At 50.6% G+C, this 13,241-nt stretch overlaps 2 protein-coding genes across 2 annotated transcripts in view; one reads left to right on the forward strand and one right to left on the reverse strand.

Moving 5' to 3' along the window:
* Window positions 1-3,365: 3,365 nt before the first annotated feature.
* EAH_00008320 (hypothetical protein, conserved) lies at window positions 3,366-5,954 on the forward strand (the record flags this gene model as incomplete). Its single annotated transcript, XM_013395684.1, has 5 exons — window positions 3,366-3,560; window positions 3,869-3,939; window positions 4,272-4,604; window positions 4,818-5,039; window positions 5,312-5,954. The coding sequence occupies 5 exons, from the start codon at window positions 3,366-3,368 to the stop codon at window positions 5,952-5,954; spliced, it is 1,464 nt and encodes a 487-aa protein (XP_013251138.1).
* Window positions 5,955-6,480: 526 nt separating this feature from the next.
* The window catches only part of EAH_00008330 (C2 domain-containing protein, putative), a gene marked incomplete at both ends in the record, with an annotated part of 13,278 nt that continues 6,517 nt past the window's right edge, over window positions 6,481-13,241 (reverse strand). The window contains 12 exons of the mRNA XM_013395685.1: window positions 6,481-6,636; window positions 6,814-6,977; window positions 7,120-7,210; window positions 7,464-7,556; window positions 7,857-8,128; window positions 8,241-8,384; window positions 8,499-8,579; window positions 8,816-8,885; window positions 9,243-12,005; window positions 12,185-12,307; window positions 12,465-12,651; window positions 12,814-12,957. Coding sequence (XP_013251139.1) covers window positions 6,481-6,636; window positions 6,814-6,977; window positions 7,120-7,210; window positions 7,464-7,556; window positions 7,857-8,128; window positions 8,241-8,384; window positions 8,499-8,579; window positions 8,816-8,885; window positions 9,243-12,005; window positions 12,185-12,307; window positions 12,465-12,651; window positions 12,814-12,957 — 4,288 coding nt within the window. The remainder of the gene's footprint in view (window positions 6,637-6,813; window positions 6,978-7,119; window positions 7,211-7,463; window positions 7,557-7,856; window positions 8,129-8,240; window positions 8,385-8,498; window positions 8,580-8,815; window positions 8,886-9,242; window positions 12,006-12,184; window positions 12,308-12,464; window positions 12,652-12,813; window positions 12,958-13,241) is intronic.

Raw genomic sequence — 13,241 nt, forward strand, 5'->3', positions numbered from 1 at the left:
TAGTCTGCGCAAAGGCTCTAGGGAGTAGCGGCCAGAACCATCGTCAACTTCTTTTTGCAGTTCATGTTTGTTCATTGCATTTATTGCACTTCACAAGTGAACAACGCACTGATTACGAATGGATACTTGTGGGTTTGCAGCTGAAGGTAGGAGCGTCTACGGCGATTTTCGGGCTCATTGGAATCGACGTGAGTCTAATAAGAAGGCAATGTAACTCCTGCAGCAGATATATATTGCATGTGTATATTTCTTCTAACTGTATTTGTCATTGCCGCAACAAGTAGGGGAAGTTTGTGGTGAGCAACTACACTCTATATCGGCTGGCGGAAGGCATACTAGAAGTGGCATCAGCTATTGGGTATTAACTCTTTCACCGAGCTTGTGTTTTTCCTCACGCAGCTGGCGGAGTTATTGGTGATTTGGCATTCTATCGAGGATCGACGCCCGGTGGTGTTGCAGCTTTTGTACATATCATATTTTGCTTCCCTCTTTAGAACAGCGTGCAGTACTGTTAAGAAAAGAGATGCCGTCTCTGTATGCAACACAACTTGAAGCTGCTGAGAAGCTGACAAAGGTGCACACGTATGGAATTCGTGTTTGCGACCTCAGAATTTTCGGTCTCCTTTTCATTTTCCTGTCCATTGGAAGTGCCACAGGTGGGGAATTCTCACTTGCGGAGAGCCCCGTCACACCAGCACGTCAGAACCTTTACACCATTGAACTGCCAGTTTATACCATTAAATTCCATTTTTAATTCTTTAAACACTAGAGTGATGGAGTATTAGTCCCTGTATTGACTTCACTACCACTCATTTAATGCAGCATTGAGCCTGTCTGCAGCGAGTGTTTTGTTGCTTTTGCTTGCGCTGATCTCCTGCTTGCAGATGTCGTAGGCCATTTAGCGGGGATGGCCGCCGGAATTTCTTTCGGCTTGGCGTATAATAGCACAAACCCCCAGGGTTCCCAGTAAGGCACCCCCTGACTGCACATCGTGTGCAATGTAGGCGTCTCGTTGCACTTGTGTGTAATTGCAGCTACCTCAATATTGCCGCTTTTGCTAAAGCCTATCGCCTAGAACCGTAAACCGTAAACGCTTAACCCCTCCGCAGCGTTTTATTTTTTGTCAGCGACATCTCCACTTAGGCGCACAAAGCAAGAGGGCTGGATCAGGAAGGTGAAAGTTGTGTACGTGCGGCATCGATTCTTTTTTTATTGTTGTTACTTCTCCGTTTCCAGGCATGTCGATCTCTACACAAAAATTAGCTACGCATTCAATATTGTCGCCTTGGGCGTCTCAGTGCTGGCCCTGTGGTTCTTACCCCGTAACTGCGCCTGAATTTTCTCCGCTTCTCTTCAAGGTCATCGCCATTGAGCAGACAGGGCCACAATCAACAGCAGAACAACAAGAGCAACAAATTGTAGCAAAAACCATCGCAACATTATATATACTATCGCAACAGCAAACCAACCACGGGTGGCAATGGGAGCAGCAGGAAGAAAAGGTCTGCTGTACTGGTCGCTGCTTGAAACGGAGCACGCACTCGACAATCTCTGCTGGTGCACATCGCTCCTTGTTTTTTTTTTTCCGGGCTTCGTTTGCGCGATGTGCGTTGGAGGTTTTTACATTGGATTATTTGTAAGGGCTTCAGTGGGCCGTAGTAGGCACACAGAAGCCGACGGGCAGACAGAGACAATTGCACAGTGGACAGAAAGACAGAGGCATCTGTTTTGCTTCCCTCCTTGTGCTGTTCTGAATGAACGAACCGCTTGGAGATTCCGCAACGTGCGCGTGTTTAGTGTATCTTGCGCGCAGAGCAGGGGCCTCAGTAGACGGCACTACTGACGAAACAACAAACAGCATAAGCCTCTGCAAAATTACGAAAGCATTCGCCTCTTGGGAGGTCGTTGATGCAGCATTCGCATGCGGGGGTTTGGCATCTCTTCGAGATTCTCCTTAGCAGTAGACGTTGCACTACTGGCAGGCGCGATAGTAGGGACCGATAGAGGCGGCTTCACGTTCGCTGCGTTTCCTTTACTGAGCTGCTGAGACTAGAGGCCTCGACCGTAACGGAGTGGAGTCAAAGTCACATATTTGGATCTAGAACGCTTCGGCGGTAGTTCCCAGACGGCAGCCTGCACTGCCAGTCTCGAAGCTTCCTGTGCATAGCGGTTGAAGGGCCTAAGGCTAGCGCGGAGAGGAGGCGGCCTGCCACGAGTTGCATGCAGCGCCTCTTACTGCAGCTCGTACTGAAAGGCAATCGCGTTCCACGTGCAAGCATACTTAATCCCCCTTTGTTGCATGCACTAACAACTTAGACAATTGTTACGCGATTCCTTGGCCCTCTGCAGCCAGCCTGAATGCAGGTAGAAATGCATAGAATGCCTACTTAAGATAGCTCGTGGTACAGCTGCGTGTTGGCGGAATCGCGTGGCTGGCATGGACGCCCAACAGCCCACTCCTACTTAAAGTGTTGCCTGAGAGGAGGTGAAACAAATATTGATATTTTTGAATCTGGTAACCGGAACAAGTGTATTTCATTTCAGTGGTGGCTACGTATCCTTTGAACTGGATGAGCCGGGGTTGCCTGGTGCTGGAGGCTTCAAAAAGTGATTCGATTTTGGCAGAAACAATGCAGCTTAAGAATCTTATTCGTGCACTTGCATTCGCATTAAGCCACTAACTTTCTCAGGAGCTTCTCAACTGGGATTGGGTGGTTGGCGGCATTTCAACGACGCCTGCGGTGAGGTTCGAAGTTCTTGAAATTACTCGTTTCCAGCAGTAATTAGTTGTTGTTGAATGTTATTATTCGTTATGGACTATTTTATACTTTTGTTACGATGGGGTGAACAGCTGAAGTCTGCTGAGAAAGACAAGAAGAAGCGAAGCTCGTCCGTCTTGTAGCCAGAGGGCCCCCCAGTCGATTCTGCGTAGCCAGCGACACTTCATTGGGAACGGTTCTTCACTATACCCACACAAGTTTTTATTAGCCTTAATATGAATGTGCAGAAACCATCTCCGAGCTTTCCTTGCGAACAAGCGCGAAGCAGCAGCGGCCTACGAATGACTAGGCAGGAATACTCCATGTCCGAGAAACTGTTGTAACTGGCATTAATACCTCCGTATTCTCTCATTTCTTCCTGTCGGTTCCCTTTCTTGTGGATTAATATCTAATTACAGTTCACGCAGGGCCTCAAGAGGAGTTTTCTTTCGCTAGCCCAACACTTCCCCATTATTTCAGGATCAAGCGAAAACAACCCCAAACACCTCTGCCACCACAGGGTGGAGGAAGGGATTTGCGCAACTCATTACGCAACAGTTCCATCTGCATGCATTTTCTACATGTCGCCTTTGCCTCCGGTTTCCAATGGAAGACACAACAGACCGCAGCTCAAATGCCAGTCGTTCATGCGCTTGCAACATTTGTTCGCTCCACCCCCACCTAAAAGCAGCTCTGAAAAGTATGCAACCGCCCGAACTGCGGCTGTACTCCCGTGCTGAGCTGCTGGAGCTTCTTGAAAAGGACATCTCCAATATCTCTGACGAGAAGCAAAAACTAGTGGTAAGGTCGATTCCGTAGCAACTCTGCAGCAAACCTCCACTCTCTCTCTAGGCGCCTGCAAGGGATGCAACTGCGAATCCTATGCTTGAGCATTTGTTAGTTTAGATTTTCTCTAGAGTGCCTCGCATCTCAGCATATCTCATACAATAGATTCATCAAGCGTATCGTTCCGAGGTGGTTGCAGAGCACAGGCAGTCCAGGAAAGAAAGGAGACAGGCAGTTGTCGTTTTTTGGATATACTGAACTCATTCGGTCGAGCTGCAGAAGTTCTTGAGACGAGGTGAACGTACGGTCAGTGGGCGACGCAGGTTGCATCAGAGGAGAGTTGGTGGCATCTCTGCTCAGCAGATCCGACGTTCCCCTTCTACGTTATTCCCACGTAAGCTACAAACGCCAACACTCAGTGGTAATGCTTTCTTAAGCTTTCGCCGCTGCTCCTTTGCAGCTAGTGGAGCCGCCGTTCCTCAGCTGCTGCTGCTGCTGGTGCTGTTCAAAGACTCCTTTTGTTATCTCAACGCCTTTCTGAGGGGTTACCGTTCCTACTTGGTAGTGGCTGTGTGGGCTTCCGCTTGCACATTTCTCATTATTTTAGTAGAACACCGAACATTGCCAGCTTTTGTTGTATTACTGTACTTCAGTTACCAGCAGATGTAAGTATGGCTTTACCTGCTGAGTTATATTCCCCAGGGTTTTTGTGCAACGCAAACTCAGGAAAGAATTTGTTGCTGCTCTCGCCTCTTATTTGGCTACTCGTGTTGAATCCATTCGAAGGAGAGCCATCGGAACGGCCAGCAACTGCCGCTGCAGCGCGGATGACTCCCCAGAAGACTGCAGCAGCTGCTGCAGTCGTTGGGACGCAAATAGACCCATTACCCTCTTGGAATGTGGAGCGGGCACGGGCATTCTTGCCGCGCACCTGCTACCGCTGCTGCAGCAGCAGCTCCAGCCACTGCAGCAGCAGCTCCGGCCACTGCATCACCGAGACACAAGCACTACACTTGTCCCCAAACAGCAGCAGCAGCAGCAGGAGGCGCGGAGTGCCGAGTCAGCTGTGCAGGCGCCAACCCATGTTAATATACACGACTGCGGAGCAGTTCACAGCAAAGCACACAGCGGCAGTTCCTCACTACTTGCTGACAGAAACTCTCCAAGACCGGATGCGACTGATGTTTCTGTGTTTTCTTATGTTGCCTCGGAACCTCGAACAGAGCTTCAATGGTGCTCTACATCCTTGGCTGCTACGCGTGAGGGGTGTAGATCAGCAATGGAAAGGCATTCTCCGCAGCTAGTCATTTGTTGCTGGATGCCCTTCAATGTAGACTGGACTGCGAAGGCTCGCGCCAATTGCTGCGCCTGCTGCCGATACATGCACCGTGAAAACAGCGGGCGTACTGAGCTGCAACAGCACAGCCATTCCCACTGCCAAGTGCAGGAGTACATTTTAATAGGGCACGCAGAAGGAGGACTCGTGGGACGCCCGTAAGTCTCTGTACGCTCTGCATACTGTCCTTTGTGCCCTGTCATTTGTTAATTTTTCATTGGCTCCGTGATGTTCAACCAGCTGCCAGTATTCAGTCCCTCTGGTGAAAATACTGACTAAGTAGTTTCTCGGTCATTCACCAGGGTGACCGGGGTGTCCTGGGGCCCCTCGGCCTTCCTGGTAAGAACAGACGCGGCACAGGATATTGGTTTGACCACATCACTGACAAAAACCGTCCATACTTTCATTTCTGGTTTGGTTTTGCCTGCAGGCTTGAAACGTGGGGAATGCGCTGCTCAGATGCGGGTCTGTTGCCTCTTGGCGTTGACTATGAAGTCCCTCAGTCGCTGCCACCGCTCCAGCAGCACAGTGCGTCCTGCAGGCCCTCAGAAGAAATCTATGATCCTGGGGTTGATGAGCAAGCACTGAAAGAGTCAGAAAAGGAGAAAAAAGAGGGCTGCAAGAGGCGTAGGGAAAGTACAGAAGGGGATGACGGGGACACAAGGGAGTGGAAATCTGCAAACAACTTTCGCTCCCTTCCACCGGATGTTCCGGCAGCCGAAGATGCGCTAAATCAAACACCATGCGGCGGTTTGGGAAGCATAAGCAATGCTTGTTCTACACAGCAGCCAATCGAATGCGAATTCGGGGGCATGCGAATGGGGCAGCAACTGTTGCCTCTGCAAGACCGACCGTATTACCGGGAGGGCTTTGTCCGGCTTCCGCCGCTGCCAAATGAGAAGGATGAAGAAGCAGGGATGGATGACGGAACAGAGAGCAGTCTGCTTCTAGAGGAGCTGTGGCGTGCACAGCCTCTCAGCCGGTTTGATTCGCTCTACAGCCTACGTGCCACGTTCCCCCCAGTGTCTCAAATCGTTGTGTTCCGTCGCAAGAGCAGCATGCGAAGCACTTAACATTGCCAAAGCATTGCTTACATCCTTTCTCGTGTCACGAAGTAGGAGAGGACTGGCTGGACGTTCCAACTCGTACAAATCTGATTTTGTTTTTAGTAGTTTGTCCACGTACGTGCTGCCCTTTGCTGGTGTGCAAGATATGCAGATAGTTACACTGCAAACACCAAGCAAGCTGAGTTAGTCCTCCAGTCTATCAAAACTTACCATAAACGAACATCTATTTGAGAAATAACAGAGTTTGTATTAGAACTTCAAAACCTATTTAAACTGAATGACTTGCGTGACAATATTCAGGTACCTCAATCAACATGGCGGCAGCGTCCGCTTCAGCAGGACCCTCTAGCATCACTCCGGGTTCTCCCCAGAAGCGAGCATTTGATCTACAAAAAATGAAGGTTGGTGGTGGTTAATGGCTTCTAAATCCGACAAGTACAACACCACTGTGCAGCGTTGTTGGGCATAACTTCGACGTTTTAGACCCCAGTGGAGTGGCTTGGTGGGGGTACTGAGGAGCCTACTAAGCAGCTTAGTGCCCCACTTTGCTGCCGGATTCTTCAGAAAGCTCTGCGCCTCCTGTAGGGGCCTGGCTCTCCGCAGCAACCTCTGTTGGAGGTTTCCTTCGCTGCTTTGTGTGCGGAGGTTTTCTTATGCGGGTCATGTGGCTCTTGCGCTCCTGGGATGACTGAAAGATGAGACAAGGACAAAAGCGCACACGGGTAGATCAGGAATGCCGGATAAGAACAACAGAGACAGAAAGGTCCATGAATTAGCTTAAACTGTATATGTTTGGGACTGAAGGAGGCACTGTATATGTAGGACGCAGATTCTCAGTACAGGAGTTGAGCATAACGAGGCTTACAGCAAGAGGAACTTGGGCACCGAAGAACAACCAAGTGCTGATGACTCCGCCCATTAAGGGATAACACTTTCCCGTCACAACATAAGTTATGTTTTCGACTGGCATATCCAGCAAACGGCGAAATCGACGGCTGCCCCCCAAATAGCTGCGAATTTCTGTTGAGTCTGCACAAAAAGCAAAGCATCCCAATGGCTCAGGGTTTGGGTCTCGACGGGTTAAAGCTATATATATTGTGGGAAGCCCAACGGTGCTTCGTCATCCCAACAGAGCACAAGCCTTCTATAAGTTATAAAAAAGTACACCTACCAGAGGTAGCCAGATGAATCGGGAAACCACAAAAGACGTGGTTTGGTTTAACAGGAAACACATTTTGTTGCCATAGGTAATAAATTTGCTCCTGGGAGAAAACCACGCAGGAGATAAGGAAGGCCCCATATTGCCCGAGCATAAACACATCAGAAGCATCTGCGAGCCCCCTTTTACTGCTGCTGCTGTGGCTGTTATTGTTGCTGCTGCTGTACATCCTGTTGCTGCTGTGCTGCTACTGTTGCAACTACCCCTAGGGGTGCTGTGCATCTTCCCGAAAATACTTGTGAAGGAAAAATCTGTGAGAGCGTATGGAATAAAACGACGTGCATGAATGGAATTACCATGCGGTAATACCAGTTCCACTTGGCAACCTGTTCCACTGCGTAACTGCCGCTCGAAACTGGCATTTTCCACTCCGTTGGGACTCGCGGTTCCTAAAACACACACATGGACAGCACAGCACGGAAGACCAGTTGAAGAACAAATAACAATTTTTCAACATACACACCCGAAACCACGTCTGTTCAACCATTAAACCATTGGCGCCTTCTGCCTTTGCTTTTCCCTCGCGTCAAGTCAGTCGGCTCAACCGTCAACAAATGGAATTAAAATGCAGCCCTCATTCAAGTACTGTGCCGCCAGTTTTGATTGGCGCCTGTACAAGAAAGAAAAACGCGGAAGGCGTATTAAAGGTATTCAACAAATTATGCATCCATGCAGTGGCCCCAGCTTGCCTCTGCTACTTTTGGACTTTCGTCACCGGTTTCCTGCTGTTTCGACGGTTCTTCGCCAGCCGCCTTTTTTATGACTTTTCTCGTCTGTCCTCCGGATGCCATTCCCATTTTGACGAGATCTACTCCCCCATCAAAAGTTGCATATTCCTTTGCGGGTAACTTAGGAGGCTCAAGAAGTTCTCCGTAAGGGTCCAGGTCCATCAGCTTCGCTTCCGCCTCAAGCTGAATGGCCTCCGCCTCTCTCTCTCCTCCGCGCATTACCGGATCCCTACCTGCAAGCACAAAGGGATAGACCGCAAATTATCCCTGATCGCAATGAGCTGATATAAAAAGAAAATACAGTGAGAGGATGCAGTTCGGCTGCTAAGCAGCTAGAAACATTACCTGCTGGGACACCTGCTTCGTATTTCTGTCTTGCGTAGCTCATGTCGAAACCCTCGGGCAAGCCGTCTGCCTTAACGTTAGGACGAGCAGACGCCCCAGAATCGATGAAATCCGTTGCACCAAACTGCCTGACACGATCCATGCCTGAGCGAACCACACCCATCAAGCAGGAAACGCATACCATAGAACCCCTTGAAAAGGAAAGCCCTAGCAAATCGTCCAAAAACCAGCAGAAGTAGAGACTAAACATGGAAGCACCTCCGCCGTCAACGAATTCCTTCTCCCCTGTAGCAGCGTTAAAACGGTAGGCGCCATGCCGACGGACATCCGCAAGCCTGCCTGTAACGCATGCGGGCACGAAGGCACAGGAGCTGAAGGAATTCCCAGTTAGTCTATAAGCAGCTTTACTACATGCAGCAGAGCAAGGTGACGAACGCCTAAAGGAAACCCTACACAATAAACGAAGCCTGGTAGCATGTGCCTCAAAGGATGTCATCACTGAGAGAGCAAAGGCCAGCAAGCACCTGCTGCAGGGCATAACAAAGGAAGGGGTAGAAGTACCTAAGACATCTCACCTTGGTCTAAAGGAACAGGACCCACGGGAGCTATTTGCTGAATGGCGCCTAGCGCTATATTACCGTATGGCTGCACACAGACGCAAGTTGAAGTGTCCACGGGGTAGGCATCTCCTTAACAGTTAGAAAAAACGAAGTAGTGGCAGCTATACGAAACACACAGAATAATATACGAATGTTGGTTTGGGGGGAATGGAAGAACAGATATGGGAAAAGCCTCCTCACTTGTCCTCCAGTGGTCGTTACCGCGTAAGCGTACTCGTTGACGCCTGTAAGCGGATTATACACCATTCCTTCGGGGGCCGGCTACAGAAAAAAGCAAGCAGCAAGTGGGGCAACGGCCAAGTGAAGATGCTTCCCAGCGCTGTAAGCACGCATGCAGCTCCCATCCAGCTACCAAGAATGCAGATTCTTAGCTGCTACTTACGGGAGGGCCAGATCCAGCGTTTCTGGAGGAGTTCCAATCCCGATTGGCCTGGTCATAGTCGATATCTAGCATCATTCCGTGTTCTTTTGCAGTCATAAACGCCTTCTTTTCGGTTACTCTCGCATATGCCTCCCCACGAAGCTGCTCACCAGCAGGTCTTCGAGTTCGATGAGATGAATTGCCCGAAGGAGATGATTTTGCTGGATTAGGACAATCTGATGAGTCAGGTAGTGGCCCCACTGCAGGGTTCTCAAAAGCAGCATGACTGCCGCACCTATTGCTGTTAATGGCGCCATTGCTGCTGCGTGAACCTGCAGGAAGTCTGGTGAGAACAAGTGAAGGGTCTGCATTACGGTTTGCCAGTGCTGCGAGTGAGGAAGCTGACCATTTTGCTTTCGTTGAGGAAACCAACGTGGCGGTAGCATGCCGCATGCTTCCTGAGAGTACTGAATTTCTTGCCCGTTGCAAGGAAGAGGCGTACGCTTGTTGCATGCGTGCAGATATTCCCCCGTCCAATCCCCCTGTCGCCATCGATGGAAGCACTTCTTCTCCATATTCTGGAACTACACAGTGAAATTCCTTTGAACGATTCTCTGTGTTGATTGGCGCATTCTTCTGCGGTGTTTGTGCTTCTCTGGATCGCAGCTGGATGCAGTCTGCAGCAACTGGATCCTCAGCTGGCGCAAGAGATTCGACAAATGCGGCGAGGGACTCGCAGCTGGTGGCCCCTCGACTGGCATTTCCGTCGAGATTGTTGCTACTGCTCCTAATGCGCCTCTTCAGCGTTGTGAGAGGAGGGGAGACGAGCAACGGCAGCTCTTGTCCAGGCTGGCAAGCGGCTGAAGGTTCGCACACGTCACTGTCGGGCAAAGAGTCAAGAGTACCTCTTTCGCTCACAAAAGATCCGGCACGCTGTGCCTCCAAGTCAACACCTTCTGGTGACTCTAGCACACTTTTGTTTCCATGTGCAAGCTGCACTGCCGAAGGAGAATGATTCTGAGCCTTCTTGATTGCCTGGTGGAAGTCCTCAGCATCTTCCCAGTGTTGCTGAAGGGGTTTCCTCACGGGGTCAGTCATCGAGACCGCAAAGTAAGGTTTTCGTCTTCTGCGTGCCGCCTCGAATTGCCTGGTGTGTTGCTTTGCAGAGTACCCTGCTAGCCACTGAAATCCAGCCTTCTTGGATTCCCTTCTGCTCGACTTGCTAAGCAAACGAAATGACGCTTGATCACTCCCCGTTGAATCTGTCGACGCGTCAGACGAACTTTCCCCTTTGGCGCGACGAGCAGTCGTCTCAGCTGTTGCAATGCTGCTGCTTCTGCTGGGGTGTTGATCGCGGCCTGTGGCGTGCAGATCCTTCTTCGGCTCTGCAGAAGTATGGTCGTTAAGTATTTCCTCCACAAGTTCACCTTCACTGCTTGACCTGCTGCTACTTCTTTTGCTGCTGCTTCTGGAACTGCTGCTTGGAGAAACGTATGCCTCCGTTGGGGCTGAATCCGAAGATTCGTATTCAGACGCAGTGTCGTATGAGCCATGGCTTGACGGGGGTTCGCTGTCAAAGCCCGTTTTAAAAACCCGCGACTGTCTAGTTGTATCATGTCCTCCGTTTTCAGCAGATGACGCGATCTCAGTTGCCTCGGCGCTGGCCTGCTGTGCCTGGACAGTGGCAGCACGGGCTTCCATCTGCTCATATACCTTGCGTCTCAGTTCTTCCTTGAGAAGCAGCTGGGCGCGTTTCCTCTCATTGGTTTCCTTACTCGAACTCGCAGATTCAAACGTGTTCCTTGAAATGCCAGCGAGAGAATGAAGTGAGTGCTTGCAGCTTGCCGCCCGCATGGTAGACTGGGCTTCCCGGTTCTGCCTCTTGCCATGTTTCCGGTTCCTTGCCGAGCGCCGCCAAGAAAGTACTGCACGGCGCTTCACCCGCGAAAGGAGAGGCGTCCTGACAAAAGGGAATATGCGCCCTCTTGCCTTGCGAATTTGCTCATCCAGCTCCTTGGCAAGCTCTTGCGAGCATTGCGCTAGGCTCTGCAGCAGCTGCATGGAGGTGTCTTGTCCTGCGACTTTCTCTAATGACACTCCCCCCTTCCTTGGTTTTGCCTTGGTTGTCTTGCTATGGGAATCCGTTACTACTGGAGTCGGCGAGGCGTCTACGCTGCAGTAATTGCTGCCGTTCGCTGCAGCAGCAGCAGCAGCCGTGGTGCCTGCAAAGAATGACCGGTTCTCAGCTGTTGCCTTGCCAGCCCGTTGCTGTTTCATCGCGACCTGCAAAAGGCGGAAGCCCTCTGCAGCAGCTTGCTGCAGCATGCGCTGCAGTGCCTTTAGCGTGTGACGCTTATTTCCTCTGTGCCCCTTTGTCCCAAGAGCTGCTCCCCTGCTGCACGCCTTCGTGGGCGGCTGTTCTTTTGCACGATCTGTCTTCGCAGGTAGTTCGAAGGAAGCGTTACTGCACGATCTACATGGGATGCCTGCAGCACTTTGCGGCTCTACGCTGAAGCGAAGGCCTGATGGGGCAACATGATCTCCACCACTGGCTCCTTTTACACCGTTGAACCACCCAGTGTGGCCTCCTCCAGCCATATATCCCTTCACTAGCCTTGCTTCCTCCTGTTCGGCACGGCGTTGTTCTGCGTCGTAATCTACCATGGCCGCATTCGCGGCATCAACAGGGTTGAGGGGTACTTGGTAGACAGGCGGACCCGAGGGGGTGGCTGGTGTCTGCAAATGTAAGTAGCCCCCTTGTTGACCTCCCAAGCGGGCGGCATCCTGAACATAGAGTCAGCACGAACACAAGACACCGTTTACTAGATTGGATCCGTCCATTCCTACAGGGAACACGTTTAAAGGGCAGGTAGGCTTGTGAAAAGGAGAACTACTAACTCTCTCGAAGACGCTAGGAGGGAAGCTGGAATATTTACAAAAGTGTTCCTAAGAAAAAGCCTCACTTCCGGCGCAACATACGTCCCCTCGTCTGTCACAACGAACGGGTCGTAGAAACCTCCTGGAGGAGGGTCAGCTGCAAAGATTTCCTGGAAGTCACTATATCCTTCACCCATCATTTGTAGAGCCTACAGGAAGATACAGTGCAAGCACCTTCAGATTCCCATGTAGCTAAGAACGTAGCTCGCCTACGCAGTGCAAGCAACTGGAGAGAAGCATTACGCAACCAACCATCAGCCAATACCCAAAACTCCTCTCAGACAAGAACATGCAACAACAGCTTACGCCTTGAATGGCGGGATCTGGCACCACTCCATCTCCGGACTCTGGCACATTCGAAGCCTGCACGGCGTCGAAAAAGTCATAGTCAGCTCTTGCAGATGCGTTCGCATCCGCCATTTCCTCTGGGAAACTTGACCAGCCAATGTGATTATCTGGCGGCCCCGGGTTGTGAGCTTCGTCTAGGTGAAGCCTGGAACAGAAGCAAACATAAATATCCGAATAAGCTGTTACACAGCTGCTGATATTATCCACCACGAACGCATTTGGCATATAAACTTATCTAGAAACTTTGATGGGGAGATACAGTGGCTGCAAGGCAGCCACCAAAGCCATGTTTCATTTCAAGATCCACCTGAATTCTAAAAGGTCCAAATAAAAAGTCAGCTTAGACAACATTTCTTCGCGATGCTCAAAGGAAACGTCGTTGCCATTCTTGATGCGTTGCATGCGAATATGCTCCACTACATTCCCGACGAGGTCTTCAGCTAGCAGCTGACTGGAAACATCGCCCAAAGAAAACGCGCCAAGCCACTGGCAACTAAGGTGTAGCAGCAGACATCTCATGAGATGTGCTGGTGTACCCAAACCAGTCAAGTTCACTAACGCAAAGTTTAAAAACAGCCGAGGAGCTTCACAGAAAAGGCCATGGTCCTAGCAGATGAACAGCCCAATGAATTCTCACCACTTCTTGTCGCGAATAGGCGTGGCAATGATTATGTCAGTTTCAATGGGATCGGCGGGCTCGGTGAGGAGCGGCCGCCACTTCCACAAGTCTTCAAA

The sequence above is a fragment of the Eimeria acervulina genome, genomic scaffold (genome assembly GCF_000499425.1).
Source record: "Eimeria acervulina Houghton genomic scaffold, Eah_scaff39, whole genome shotgun sequence".
Taxonomy (NCBI): Eukaryota; Apicomplexa; class Conoidasida; order Eucoccidiorida; family Eimeriidae; genus Eimeria; species Eimeria acervulina.